Below are 15,048 nucleotides of genomic sequence, written 5' to 3'. Positions count from 1 at the left end.
CAGTACAGCAAACACAATGAAAGAGTTTAATTTTGCAGAGCAGGTTTTGATACATATGGGATAAAAACCAAATTCACACAAATGTTACCAGATAAATTTGCACATTATATCTGAGTTTTTACCATGTTCCCTTTTTTTCAACATTACAAATATAGAAAATAATGTTAATTTATAGAAAAATATTTGTATAATTTGACAACTGACCTGATGCATAAATGCACCACAAAGTTAAGGAAGAATACATTATCTGTTTTTTTTATCACATAATGTAGAGTAAACATTCTAAGTATTTCCAACATTGTATCAACGTTACAACAATGCTAAGCAGTATGGCTTTTTAGTATGGCTTTTAGTTTTTGTCAAGGCTTATCATTTGTAGCACATTATCCAAGTTTCTCTTGAACAAGGAAGCGTTTGTCTTCTTTCAATGATCTTCTTGACGTTTGTTACTGAAATAAACAATAAACAAAATGATCAAACTGTGACACCATACATCAACACAGTTTAGTGTGTGAGAGTGAGATACAGAGAAAAAGATTGTGAAAACAATAAATTATTGATCAAAATGGCACCAAATTCACTCGTTTTAATCAGAGCCTTAGTGCACTATATAGGCAATAGGGTCCCATTTCATACAGCTTCTGGTTGTGTTTTGATGTTTACCTTTTCCCTGAGGGTTTGGAGGTCATGACCCAGAGTAAATACTCTTTGGCAGCCAAGCTGTCTAGGACGTTGTTCACGTCGCTGGTGAAGCTCCCATCTACATGTCTTCTGCTCATTGGACCATTCATGCTCTCCTCTGCAGATCTAGGTACAGCACACAAGATAACACACACGTGTCAGTGGTTCCAAACACAATACTTCCACACACAATACTTCCACACACAATACTTCCACACACAATACTACCACACACAGTACTTGCACACAAAATACTTCCACACGCAATACTTCTGTACATAATTACCAACCAGGTTGGGTTCAACTTTTAGTCGGCCGAACACATTTTCTTCAGGAAATGTACCCTTTTCTAGTTGCGCCTTATGCCTATTGGGTGATTTCTGAAGTAGTGATCTGTAACTGTAGTCATTCATTGTGCATTAGATTACACCTTGGTTCCCTGAACAGCTGTTTATGCACACAGTAACTGTGTAATACGCTCTCTTCCAACCCAGTCAATACAGTCATCCGAGGGGCAAATATCAATAAATGTATCAATAAATACAGAGCATAGTTTCATGGGATTTATTGGGCACGACCACATGAAACAGGCCTTAAGAAAGCAGAAAGCAACGGTGTGGCAATGGATCAATTCGCTAAGTAGTTGATTATCTTTTCTCTCTCTCTTCTTCTGGTGTTAGACATGACACACAAGATGTTGGTACTGTAGGGTGAAGGAAAGCCTACTCTCGTCTGGCCGGTCCTGATTTGAGCCAGGAAACAAAGTCCTTGGCCGCCTGGTCCTGTAGATAGGTGCTCACGTCGCTGGTGTAGGTCCCATCTGCATGACGTTTGGATGGAGCACTAGATGGAGGTAGAAAGGAAATGGTGTGATGGATACAAAACTCCACTCAACCAATGATAGTACTGTGAAATCATTTTGGCGCAGCTAAAAATGGCCTCGGAGTTCTTATAACTGTTTTTCACTAACTTTGATAGTAAAACATTCAAATAATGTATTTTAAGTGTATGTATTGATACACAAGTTGAGGATACGTTGATAATGAAAATGGATGGGTGGTATTAGTTTTAAAGTGATGAGTAGTGTTAACTGTGTATATGAATATGTTGCTCAGTACATTACTATCCTTTCTCTGTATGTACAAACAATGCCATAATATACATGGTCCTTTAGACAGACGTTTTTTGGATGAAGTTTACATCTGTAATTTCTCCGTCCAAATCTTTGATTGTTCTACTCAAGATATACAGTATTCATCACAGTAAAAGTAAAAAAAAAAAAATGGAACTGTTCTTGTTCTCATTAAGAAAAATATTTTATTATTTCTCGACCCCACAGTATAATATCAGTCATGAGCCTAAAAATATATAATATTACTCTGATGAAACACTCACCCACTCCTCCTGGTGTTCATAAGCCATTGAACAAAGTCCCGAGCCATCCTTTCTTCCTGGTATTTACTGTAGTGGTTAGAGAAGGTTCCCTCGGAATGTCTCTTCACGTTAGACACGCCCCTCAAATCCTCCAATAGTGAGTCTGCAGTCGCTAAGCTACAGGAGAAGAAGAATCTTTAATGCTGAAATTATGCTGATAGATGCCTCATTATAGTCTAATTTTGATTGACAGTTGCTGTTGGATACATGTTCATTATGTGTGAAACACTAGTCATTCCGTCTGCGCTCTACGTTGATACTGTACGTTGTGTGCTTTCTTTTCTCTATGATATGTTCTGAAACTATATGTTAAAATATCCCATGGAAAATTGGGATCACCCCCCATGGAAAATATAACATTTTTGAGCAGAACCTTGAGTTGTCCTCAGCCTCTTGCAGAGGGACTTGCCAACTGCTCTGTACGATGACCAGGAGGAGAACACCAGCCAGGGAGTGGATGCCAAACATTGTGACCTGCAGACAGAACCACAATTGAGTAACTTAGCCGAAGACATTCATGTCCATTTTACATTGACAAGCCAAAGGCTCCATATCAATCATACATCCATTGACAAAATCAAAAGTTTTGTTCACAATGGAAAAACTCATCCAGTTTTGAAACAGATTTTCCTAAATCAATCAGGACGTGTCCTGGCTGTAAGAAACTCACCTGTTCCTGTTAATGTGCGGGTAGATGAGATGAAATGTGTGTCTGAGAGGGAGTCCTCTGCTTCAGTCCTGGTTCCTTGTGGTCGTATCTTGGTGACCTGACTAGCTGTGGGGGTCTTATATAGCATGGCCATGAGGCCAGGTCTGCTCCGGTGGCCCAATCCTCCCACTCTCCCACTCTGTTACACCCATTTGTTACTCTCAATCCATTACACATAGGGCCCGTTTGGTTGCATTGGATTAACTCGCAATGAAAGGTCTGTTTAAAATGGAAGATGTGGCATTATCCATGCGAGAAAACAGCTGTCACTTAGGTGTAGAAATCAAACAAGATAACATCCTGTCAAATAGTGTGTGTGTGTGTGTGTGTGTGTGTGTGTGTGTGTGTGTGTGTGTGTGTGTGTGTGTGTGTGTGTGTGTGTGTGTGTGTGTGTGTGTGTGTGTGTGTAGTGTGTGTGTGTGTGTGTGTGTGTGTGTGTTTACTGTAAATGGGAAGCTGAGTCAGTGTTTGTGGATTTTATTAACTATGATAGAATCAGAGGTGGAAAATATTTTTTGGGTGTTTATACAGTACCAGTCAAAAGTTTGGACACACCTTCTCATTCAAGGGTTTTTCTTTATTTTTACAATTTTCTACATTGTAGAATAATAGTGAAGACACCCAAACTATGAAATAACACATGTGGAATCATGTAGTAACCAACTAAAAGTGTTAAACAAATCAAAACATATTTTATATTTGTCACGTCCTGACCATAGAGAGCTCATATTTTTCTATGGTAGAGTAGGTCAGGGCGTGACTGGGGGGTTGTGTCTAGTTTATTTATTTCTATGTTTGGTACTAGTTTCTTTTTTCTATGTTTTTTTTGTCTAGTTTACATTTTCTATGTTGTGTTCTAGGTTCTTTTTTCTAGGTTGGGTTTTTTGTCTAGTTTACATTTTCTATGTTGTGTTCTAGGTTCTTTTTTCTAGGTTGGGGTTTTCGTATGATTCCCAATTAGAGGTAGCTGGTCATCGTTGTCTCTAATTCGGGATCATATTTAAGTTGTTGTTTTTCCCACTAGTGTTTGTGGGAGATTATTTTGAGTTTATGCATGTAGCACCTCTTTGTCACGGTTTGTTGTGTTTGTTTATAGTTTATTGTCTGTCTTGCATAGTTTCACAGAAATAAAGACGTGGAAAGATACGCACGCTGCGCCTTGGTCTCTTTCATACGACATACGTGACAATATTTAAAATTCTTCAAAGTAGCCACCCTTTGCCTTGATGACAGCTTTGCACACTCTTGGCATTCTCTCAACCAGCTTGATGAGGTAGTCACCTGGAATACATTTCAATTAACAGGTTGCCTTGTTAAAAGTTAATTTGTGGAATTTCTTTCCTTCTTAATGTGTTTGAGCCAATCAGTTGTGTTGTGACAAGGTAGGGGTGGTAGACAGAAGATAACCCTATTTGGTAAAAGACCAAGTCCATATTATGGCAAGGACAGCGCAAATAAGCAAATTTAAACAACAGTCCATCACTTTAAGACATGAAGGTCAGTCAATCTGGAAAATGTCAAGAACTTTGAACGTTTCTTCAAGTGCAGTCACAAAAACCATCAAGCGCTATGATGAAACTGGCTCTCATGAGGACCGCCACAGGAAAGGAAGACACAGAGTTACCTCTGCTGCAGAGGATAAGTTCATTAGAGTTACCAGCCACAGAAATAAATGCTTCACAGAATTCAAATAACAGACACATTTCAACATCAACTGTTCAGAGGAGACTGCGTGAATCAGGCCTTCATGGTCGAATTGCTGCAAAGAAACCACTACTAAAGGATACCAATAATAAGAAGAGACTTGCTTGGGCCAAGAAACATGAGCAATGGACATTAGACCGGTGGAAATCTGTCCTTTGGTCTGATGAGTCCAAATTTTAGATTGTTTGTTCCAACCACCGTGTCTTTGTGAGACGCAGAGTAGGTGAACGGATGATCTCTGCATGTGTGGTTCCCACCGTGAAGCATGGAGGAGGTGTGATGGTGTGGGGGTGCTTTGCTGGTGACACTGTCTGTGATTTATTTAGAATTCAAGGCACACTTAACCAGCATGGCTACCATAACATTCTGCAGAGATATGCCATCCCATCTGGTTTGCACTTAGTAGGCTATCATTTGTTTTTCAACAGGACAATGACCCAAAACACATCTCCAGGCTGTGTAAGGGCTATTTGATCAAGAAGGAGAGTGATGGAGTGCTGCATCAGATGACCTGGCCTCCACAATCACCCAACCTCAACCCAATTGAGATGGTTTAGGATGAGTTGTACCACAGAGTGAAGGAAAAGCAGCCAACAAGTGCTCAGCATATGTGGGAACTCCTTTAAGACTGTTGGAAAAGCATTCCTCATGAAGCTGGTTAAGAGAATGCCAAGAGTGTGCAAAGCTGTCATCAAGGCAAAGGGTGGCTACTTTGAATAATCTAAAATATATTTTGATTTGTTTAACACTGTTTTGGTTACTACCTGATTCCAAAGGTGTTAATTCATAGTTTTGATGTCTTCACTATTATTCTACAATGTAGAAAATAGTCAAAAAAAAAATAATATGTACTGTATGTACTGTCAATCCCCTACAGTAAGAATCCACAATCTAGATTTAAACAATTTTATTGAAACAGTATACACAGACAATGTAGGTACAAAGGTCTTCCAATATTCCCTTTATAAAAACATACAGTATGTTTGTACAATGTAAAATACAAAGCAATATAATGTATGGACATTAATGTTGATACCTCATAAATAAAACAGTGCAATCAAGGCCCTTTAATGGATACAAGTCAGACATGCTTAGTCACTGGCTGATCAGTTCTCACAAAGCTCTTTGGTATTTCAATATAATCACGTCCTTCATTTCAAATGTAACCTCATAACTTGCGGTGAGGCTCAGAACAAACAATGATAGATCAATCCTGCTGATGTCATTGTTTTATAACTGTATAGATAGAGGAGAGTCTTTTGGAGTATATGTTTGGGTACTGGCTCAAACAGCTCAATTGATCAAAAAATAGGACAACTTTCAATTAGATTGACATAATTTAGTAGATGTTCTTATGCAGAGCTACTTACACGAGCAATTAGGGTTAAGTGCCTTGCTCAAGGGCACATCGGCATATTTTTCACCTAGCCGGCTCGGGGATTCAAACCAGCAACTTTTTGGTAACTGGCCAAACAGTCTTAACCGCTAGGCTACCTGCTGTCCAAATTATTACAAATGAATTTGGGGCAGTTTGGTTATCGTTCGGCAAGCATCAGGGCAGGTTGGGCATCATTCGTTCGAATGGCATCAGGCGAAGCACCTCTGGAGGAAGTGACTCATGTGGGTATAGACATGCTGATTGGCTGAACCATCAAGACCATGGTCCTTGTCCGTGTACCACTGTAGTAAAGTGATAGAAAGAAGGAATAAGCGCAGATCGTGTGTTTATTGGAGAAGTGTTTTCATGGAGCAGGTTCATGGAGGTATAACGCTGTACAACCACTGATGATGGCGATAACTCATCTATCTAAAATCTAAATATTTACCATAGCCTCAAAGTCCACTTGTTCCTCAACCAGAGCTTCAGAGATCTGAGCAGCTTGCTGAAAATGGACATTGTCTGAAACAAATAGAGAGATATAAATAACAATTTAACAGTATCCGATGTGCAGTGTTTTCCTATTCTCATATGATATGGTAAAGCCTCAGGAAAAGTATGCACACTGATTAGTTAACACTTTTAGCTTCCTAAACGAATGTGTTTACAAAGTCAAATGAATAGTCTAGACTCTAAACATTGCATGGTTGTTTAATTACACAGGTGGTGTGTTTTTAAAGAACATTCCAGAAATACTAGAGGAGGCTTCACCATCTGCTGTCCCATGGACCAGAAGGTATTGCACTGATTTGAAGTTCTTAGCTCTGGCTGTCACTGTGGAGTTCTGTAAAACACATTTACATTTAGTTGTTTCCGTGGAGAGTAACACCAGTTTGGATAATACAGGCCATAGTATAAAATCATGTGTATAAATAGCCATTTAAAATGTTGGCTTTGGTAAACTTACTTTGTAGAATTCAAGATTTTCTGAAGGTTGATTCATGTAACGTTCTGTGTAGATTGTATCTGAAATATTGAACGTAGGGACATTTTATGGATCATTTGCAATGATTTACAATTAGATATTTAGCTAACATGTATATTATTGTAAATATATTAATAACATATCAATAACAGAATGGCATACCATAATACTCCCACTTGGAAACTGGGGCAACTGCCATTCCACATTTGAAAACTCCACTCCCAGCTCCTAGAACCATTGACGTGACATAACCTCCATAGGACTATAAAACACAATGACAGCTGATCATTTTGGCCATGAATTCAGATACGATTAGATTACTTAAGGCACACACACAAGATGATTGCACACATGCTGCATTTCATTACGTTGCACTTGATGGTTCCAACTGATCGTATATTTAAACCTTATGCTTTAACTTACCCAACCCCAAATTGCTATTCTGCCTTTGTCGACAAAGCCCATATTGGTGAATTCTCTGAAAGAGAAAAGTGACTTGCTGTGACTGGGAACCACCAGTACAAACACAAATTCATTTAAACGTGATGGTCAATTAAAAGGGGTTCTAATGGATCATGCCCACTGATGGTCCATGGTCTAACTCTAATCTCTACTGTCCTCAGTCAGTGAGTCATCACCGTCTCTCTGACGGGAAACAAGGGAGAGGTAAGTAATGTTGCATTCCAGCTGACCACGTGTGACGTCTGATCAGTCACATCATTAGCCTGGTGGTCAGATCTGTATGTGCTTTAACCAACACCTCTGTCACATCCGTTGTCCTGCCAGACAGGAAACATTTAGCATGAAAGTGGAGATGAAGAGGAGCTGGATAAAGCACATAAAGATCTGTCCACCAGGCTAATTTGCTCATAAAGCTCAAACCATAAAAGCCTTGGAATCTCTAAATATCCATGTAGAAATATATTGTGTTGAATCATGCTATCAAAATGTCACTTTTGCAGTGTGACACAGTATAATACAAAGCAAGCTGTTTGAGTCTGTTCAACCACAGTTCAACCTTACCTTGCGGCCGTTATCTGATCTTCCACTTCATAGGTTCCCAGACGTCGGTAGATGGAGTGCATTAGCTTGTCGCCTTGGTAACCACTTCCCCTTCCATCGAAGCTGGCAACGATGACCTTCTCCGTGCTCGCCAGGTATGCGGCCCAGCCTAACCTGTAGCGGTAGTCTGCTTTCTGACTGCAAGGCCCTGCATACCTGGAACACAAAAGAGGAAGACAAACGTTATTGTTAGCGCCCAGAGTTTTCCCTGACCACTTGAGCTCACCAGAAAACACTGCAGACTTCTGAATTGAACTAGGTCAAGAAGTATTTCCTGCTCAAGTCATGTTGTCAGGATTAACTCCAAGCCCACGTTATTACTACAGGAATTCATCATCAGATAAAGTAGTATTCACAGAGGTTAATTCATTAACATTCGTACACATCAATAAGTAAGGGGTATTTCTTGGATTCATCAAATCCAGGAGGCAAGGTCATCTGGTACCAAAGATCTGTCGGGAAAAACAGAAACATCCATCAATGGATATCAAGCGAGGGATGTCCCATGGTTTTAATATCAGTTGAAAGATTAAATTGAAGTCTTTAATAGTCGAAAGCCTTACTGAATTCCCCTTGCTTGATAAAGCCGCGTTGCATGGTGGGCATGTGGATCTCAGACAGAAGGCCTTCCAAAGCCGTGTTGTCCTCAAGAACCTGCATCTCTAAACAGGGCGATGAGAAGATGCACTGTGACGTTGCTTGGCTTATGTCATTTATTTCCATCACACACTAGTAAATGTAACTGGCCTACCTGAACTAGCATCCCTGTTGTCCCTGAGAGTATACAGAGGTAGTCCAGGACCTGTGGAGACAAACACATATTTAATATAGTGTATGTCCAAACAAATGATCTAGAAGCACTACTACTACAGAAAATATAATTTTAAAGTAAATATACTGGCTGGGATTTTGTTTAGGGATGTCACAGCTACAGTATTGTGATGACTTGACTGCACAAACACTGTTTGGATAGTGGGTTGTGTAGTGTGTGTGTGTGCTTGTATGTTGTGTGGCTGACGGACCTGAGCAGTCCATGCGGAAGAAAGAGGCATCATGGCTGAAGTAAGCTGAGTTGTATTGACACCTGTCCTCATTCAGGGTACAGGTCAGGCATTGGGTGGCGGGGGGAGTGGCTCCAAGAGTGATCCTGACACACACACACACACACACACACACAAACCACTGACATGATTCTATTGGCTACAAATATAGAGTGATAGTAAGTCATAGGTTATGCATGTTGGAAATGACTGCATGAGCATGACAGAACCAAGGCATGAAAATGAAAGAGTGATATTCTTACTTGTAAACGTTTCTCCCTCCTGGCTTGTCACCATATTGGTTGCTTGAATAGTATATGTTGTTGCTCGTCACTTTTAAAATGTCAATGACCTCCCAAGTCCCTGAGGTGACAGCTGTTGCTGTGCCCTGCAAGGATCACATACAAATATTACTTAATCAAGTGTGTATCATAACCATGTCTGGGTTACTGAGAAGGTGTATGAAGAGAAGTGTACTACTTAGTACTTACACCTGCTACTTGATGAATATGTTTATAGCCGTTATTGTCACTCATCACAATGTAAAAACTGTTTTTGTCCGCCGATAATGTAGGATTAGAAGGTGAGAACTAGAAAAAACAAAGTGTATTAATGAAAAAACATAATGTATTTATTTACAGGAATAATCAATGCTTGTTACTTTGTAAATTATGTTTTTATGGCCCAGGGATAGTGTAAACATGTTTTTATTGTTGTGTTCGTATAAAGTACATACCCGTCCAATCCAACCTGTCTTGCTTGTCACGTCAAGTTTCTGAAAACACAACAAAAAAGTATATAATTTGATGGTTTATTGTAATTAATAGGAAATGTATTGTTTGTCATTCGTACAGTCCGATCGGCTCTGTGTGACATATTACGACCCCAAAGTTCTCTGAGGTAAAGGTGATGAGAGGACAGGGGGAGAGCGGAGGGGAGGGGAGAGGAGGGCGGCGGGAAATCGTGGGATGGGGGGGGGTTTATGACGTACCTCTAACGCATTCTCCATCCAGGTGTTTCCGACTATGCTGAAGTCGTAGATCTGAAAGCGGAGCTCGTTCTGTTTCCTCTTCTGCCACTGGACAGCGATGCGTTCATCCGTTACCCAGGTGACGGTGGCCAAATAGTGATCACTGTAAAAAACAAACGGAAACAACACCACTTGTCTCACAGCTTACACCTAAAATAGATTTTAAAATTCCAATGCAATTTCGTTTCTCTCCTACTCTTAAAAATGACAGCATTGTATAATGTATTGTGTACTACAGAGTTTCATTACCCTGCACCAACTGAAGCTGGCACAACAACTTCTGTGATGCTTGATATGTTTGCAGTATCATACACAAACAGTTTCACCACTGGATTGGGAGTGCCAGGCTAGAAGATGGAGAAAAAAAATGCATTTATGCAAAACAATTACGATGAAATAAAAACAAACTATGGGTCTTACAGGTTTCTTACTTACAAGCAAGCACATCTTTAAAATGTATTTTTTTTCATGTCTTGTTTTATAATGACTATAGACACAGTATCAATTCATGAATATGTGACAATACAGAGTATATGACTCTAATTAAATACACAGTCGACAAGAGAGGTTTCCGAATTGGGAAATCACGGACCAATATAATTTTATGGGACAGCTTAGACCTGAACGTACCCTGAGTTGTGATAAAACAACATGTTTTTAACCCAGAGGCCTTATGGTCCAGAGTCCAGTTCCCTTATCAACTGCCTCAGAACCTCATGCCAGTAATGACCTACTCCAGCACACTTTTTAGATACACATCAAACATACATAAAGTGTTATCTTACCTTAGGATAGGGGAAAATGACAGTGTCAGGATACTGTTCCTTCCCATACCAGGAATACTCTATGTTTTGGACCAGAGTGTCGTTAAACTCAGCATAGGCCAGATACTTCCCTCCAGGTGACCACCACATTGCCTCGTAAGAAGAGAACATTTCCTCTAACGAAACAATCAAAAAACACTGTTAGGCCTACATCAGGATGGCACATCTATTTTGTATGTTGTGTTTAAGCCACACAGGCAAACTGTTCACAGACTTCTGTGTTGTCAAAAGAGAAACGTGTTCACTAGGGACTGTATAATCACATTTTACACAATTCACATCACAGTGCTGACTAATATCTACTAGTTATAGTAAGAGGAATGTAAGATTTACAGTTGCCTTATTGTATGTAATGCTTACCCTCATACACCCAATCTGGGATGCCATTTAAAATGTTGTTGTGTTTTCCGTTGGAGGTCACCTGTACGGCCTTAGCAGTAGGGCTGGTCTTCACATAGACATCGTTTTCCCACACAAAGGCCTGCATGTGAGAGGAACAAAGATACGGAGATAAGTCTTAATGACTCGAGTTCCTCTTTAAACATGGTATAACACTGTAATATGCACACTAGTGTGGAATGTCTTTTGGTTGTCCTAGTAACCTGCAATATTATGTTTAGAGTAACAGTAACCTATTACATGTTGTCAATAAGTTATTTATTTGGAGCGTGATGAAAATGCGATCTTTGAGCATTCCAGCTTTGAACTGAAGACAAGCAAAAGTGCATGTTGAATTGTTGGGTCAGTCCTATTGATGGTGAGTGTTTGGAGGACGTGTTGAATTGACAGCATATGGTGGCTGACCCATAAGAGTGTAATGGGTCAGCCACCAGAAAAGCATAGTATATAAACAAGTCCAATGGCTTTTAACCTACCATTTTGTTCCCTGTTGGCGCCCATGCAAACAAATGGACTTGGTGAGGAATGTCTGGTGTACTGAGAAATGTCCTAAAATGAGAATAAATAAAAACGAACCGTATTAATGTCTTTGAGTTTGACAAAACACCATTTACAGTTCATTCGGAAAGTATTCAGACCCCTTGACTTTTTCTACATTTTGTTAACGTTACAGCCTTATTCTAAAATGTATTAAATAGTATGTGCCTGAGCTCAATTTCGAGTCTCAGCAAAGGCTCTGAATACTTACGTAAATAAGGTATTTCTGTTTTTTATTCGGAATAAAGATTTCTAAACCGGTTTTCATTTTGTCATTATGGGTTATTGTGTGTAGATTGATGAACATTTTTTATTTAATCCATTTTAAAATAAGGCTGTAACGTAACAAAATGTGGAAAAAGGGAAAGGGTCTGAATACTTTCCGAATGCACTGTAAATGCGTCCCTATAAATAACTTGCAGGAAACAATACATTTTATGGCCCTCATCAGTTCCTCTATTTGTTGAGTATTGGTGACCATTTCCTGCACTAGCCCCATGAATAAAATGAAACTCCATATGTTCTCTACACTGCATATGTAATTCTCAAAGTCAAAGGGATATTGAAGATGTGTGTATAGTACACATTTGCAGATAAGAACAGTTGAAAGAGACTTACGAGTCTGCCAAATCATAGAGAGAATATGAAGCTGTGAAGGAGTGTCTCCATATCTGTTGAAATAAATGAAGCAAATTATAATTAGGAATTTGATTAGTAGCACGGATCAATTACTTATATACATTCAATTCGATTTTAAACTTTATTTATCCCTGCAGGGCAATTACTTTGGGCACATAAGTCTGATTCTGCAACAACAACCACACCACAATGACATACCATACATAGCTGCTTCACAGCAGGATAGCACAACAGCAACAAATCATTAAATATCACAATACATTACCTTAGTCCAATTGCTCTTGAAAGCAACATATATTTTATCAGCAGACACTACATAATCAGAGGCAGCCACTTGATCCTGTTTTTCAACAAAAAAAGGAGCTGTGTTATACATGACACAAACACTCCTTCCTTCACCATACTTACTTCCAAATATGCACAGACAGACAGACAGACAGACAGACAGACAGACAGACAGACAGACAGACAGACAGACAGACAGACAGACAGACAGACAGACAGACAGACAGACAGACAGACAGACAGACACACACACACACACACGAGGGGTATCTTACAAATGTGATGCTGCTCAGGAATTCTGAGTTGTTTCCTGTAATCAGGTTGTGAAGGAAGACTGAACCGTCTTTTTGATGCAGATACTCATGGTCTATGGGGAGGGGAAAGAAGAGAGGAGTTTAATAATAATGAACTAACTGACGTTTAAGCTGAAATATCAGCACTGTTGCTACTCAGGTCTCTGCCTAGCACTGATGATTTAACATAAAGCCAAAGTGTGCCATTTAAATAGATGCAGTACATAGGCCTAGTATTGCTTTTTATTGTTTCTTATAATTTTGTAATGGGAACATTGTGTTGTTGGCTTATATCTAAACGTGCATCCTACCAGGGAGAGAGTTGTCACGCCCTAACCATAGAGAGCCCTCTGGGTTCTCTATGGTGTATAGGTCAGAGCGTGACTCGGGGGTGTTCTTGTCGTTATATTTCTATGTTGGTGTTTTAGTATTGTTCCCAATTAGAGGCAGCTGTTTATCGTTGTCTCTAATTGGGGATCATATTTAAGTTGTCATTTGTTCCCACCTGCTTTATGGGATATTGTTTTGTGTGAGTGCATTCAGCACCACGTAGTTCACGTTCGTTGTATGTTTATTGTTTAAGTTTTCACTGCAAATAAAGATGTGGAACTCAACACACGCTGCGCCTTGGTCCGTCCATTATCACGACCGTGACAAGAGTGTTGTGTAATACATTCCAGGCACACAATTACTGACTGGATTAAACGTAACAGCCATCCACACATTTACATACAGTTGATTGATTAGGCTTCCAGGGTGTTTTACCTGAGATCCAGCGCATGTTGTAGGATCTGGCCCTGATGGAACTATTGAAGACATCACTGAGAGTGAATGTCCTCTGAGCCTTCACTTTTTCCTCTGAAACATGGGGCTCAAAGTTAGCATTCACTTATTTCACTTATAGTCCTCCTCCCATCATGGGAGGAGGACTATAAGATTGTAACAGATAACAATGTAAGATCAATATACATTTGACTGGGTTTGTAGAGCTGCTATAACTGAGGTAAATGTGCTAGTAGGCTACACAAATGTGGTACCTGCATAGAAGATGTGATATTGCAACAAGGTCCTGCATTTCTAAAGCAATAAAGCACTAGGTCTACATGTTTGTATGGCACGTGGATTATTTAAAAGTGTTTAATTTATGCAGTGTTCTGTTACAATAATACACTATTATTATCCAGTGTATGCAATGTTCTATTGTAGTAATAAAATACTTATTCTGAACAGTTTTTTTTTACAGTTATGGTAGGCTACAATTTAATGGGTCACTGAAAGCAACTGAAAGTGGAACCACTCACCGTTCAGATATATTGCTGTGGGCACTGCTATCAAGATGATGACGACAGCAAGCCCCAAAAGTCCCAACACCACCTTACCTATGGAATTCTGGCAAAGGTGAATAGAATGACGGGAAGAAAGTTATGAAATAAATCGTTTTTTTTGAGGTATCTAGATTTGCGACACTTATTCATCAACGAAATGTTATGTTGTATTATAATCAAATGATTGTCATTGAGTTAAGTTTACCATCCTGCCGATTTGAAGGTGGTGAATCCGTTTATATTCAAAATCACATTGACAGTAAACACGTTACCCACTAAACTGTTGAAGTGTAAATGCTGCAAAATAAAGTTCTGCGCAAGATAATTTCTGTTAAATATTATCTCAACGTTTGTTATAAAGCTGGGGCAATAAAATTCCGAAGTCCAAGGTAAAGCTCGTGAAGTTTGAACGTGTCTATTATTTTCCCCAGCGCCTGTTTTTTGTGGAGAAGTTTTTGCTTACTTACTGACTAATCTATTGTCGGATTGCATCCATACACAACTTTCATACACAATGAAACCATCCACTTTGTGGTCGAACCGTTGTAGAACAAGAATAGCCTTCAACACGCAAATTCAATAGGCATCCAATTTTTTTACGTGGAAATCCAGACACTGAATTTACAGTATTTAATTATTTTATAATTCCATTCAATCTGAATTAGGCATAAATGTTTTATCTCCCTTTTTTGAAGGGAATTGTTTGGGCATTTTGTAAGGCAT

General features: G+C 39.3%; 2 protein-coding genes across 2 annotated transcripts; both read right to left on the bottom strand.

Moving 5' to 3' along the window:
• Window positions 1–250: 250 nt before the first annotated feature.
• On the bottom strand, window positions 251–2,870 carry LOC115179827 (glucagon-2). Its single transcript, XM_029741645.1, has 6 exons — window positions 2,786–2,870; window positions 2,489–2,589; window positions 2,077–2,232; window positions 1,408–1,524; window positions 664–807; window positions 251–449 (listed from the first exon to the last, which is right to left on the bottom strand). Exons 2-6 carry the CDS (start codon window positions 2,581–2,583, stop codon window positions 425–427), a joined length of 537 nt encoding a protein of 178 aa, XP_029597505.1. The 5' UTR covers window positions 2,584–2,589; window positions 2,786–2,870; the 3' UTR covers window positions 251–424.
• A 2,897-nt stretch (window positions 2,871–5,767) lies between these two features.
• Window positions 5,768–14,703, bottom strand: LOC115179826 (dipeptidyl peptidase 4). Its single transcript, XM_029741644.1, has 25 exons — window positions 14,531–14,703; window positions 14,302–14,389; window positions 13,766–13,858; window positions 12,983–13,074; window positions 12,688–12,762; window positions 12,402–12,454; window positions 11,723–11,795; window positions 11,208–11,328; window positions 10,809–10,963; window positions 10,273–10,370; window positions 9,985–10,126; window positions 9,730–9,768; window positions 9,485–9,583; window positions 9,257–9,381; window positions 8,976–9,100; window positions 8,705–8,755; window positions 8,517–8,615; window positions 8,336–8,405; window positions 7,915–8,109; window positions 7,315–7,369; window positions 7,054–7,153; window positions 6,874–6,932; window positions 6,678–6,750; window positions 6,355–6,428; window positions 5,768–6,208 (listed from the first exon to the last, which is right to left on the bottom strand). Exons 1-25 carry the CDS (start codon window positions 14,531–14,533, stop codon window positions 6,116–6,118), a joined length of 2,250 nt encoding a protein of 749 aa, XP_029597504.1. The 5' UTR covers window positions 14,534–14,703; the 3' UTR covers window positions 5,768–6,115.
• Between the last annotated feature and the right edge of the window lie 345 nt (window positions 14,704–15,048).

Source organism: Salmo trutta, chromosome 39, assembly GCF_901001165.1.
Source record: "Salmo trutta chromosome 39, fSalTru1.1, whole genome shotgun sequence".
Taxonomy (NCBI): Eukaryota; Metazoa; Chordata; class Actinopteri; order Salmoniformes; family Salmonidae; genus Salmo; species Salmo trutta.
This window is presented reverse-complemented; position numbering and strand designations above follow the sequence as displayed.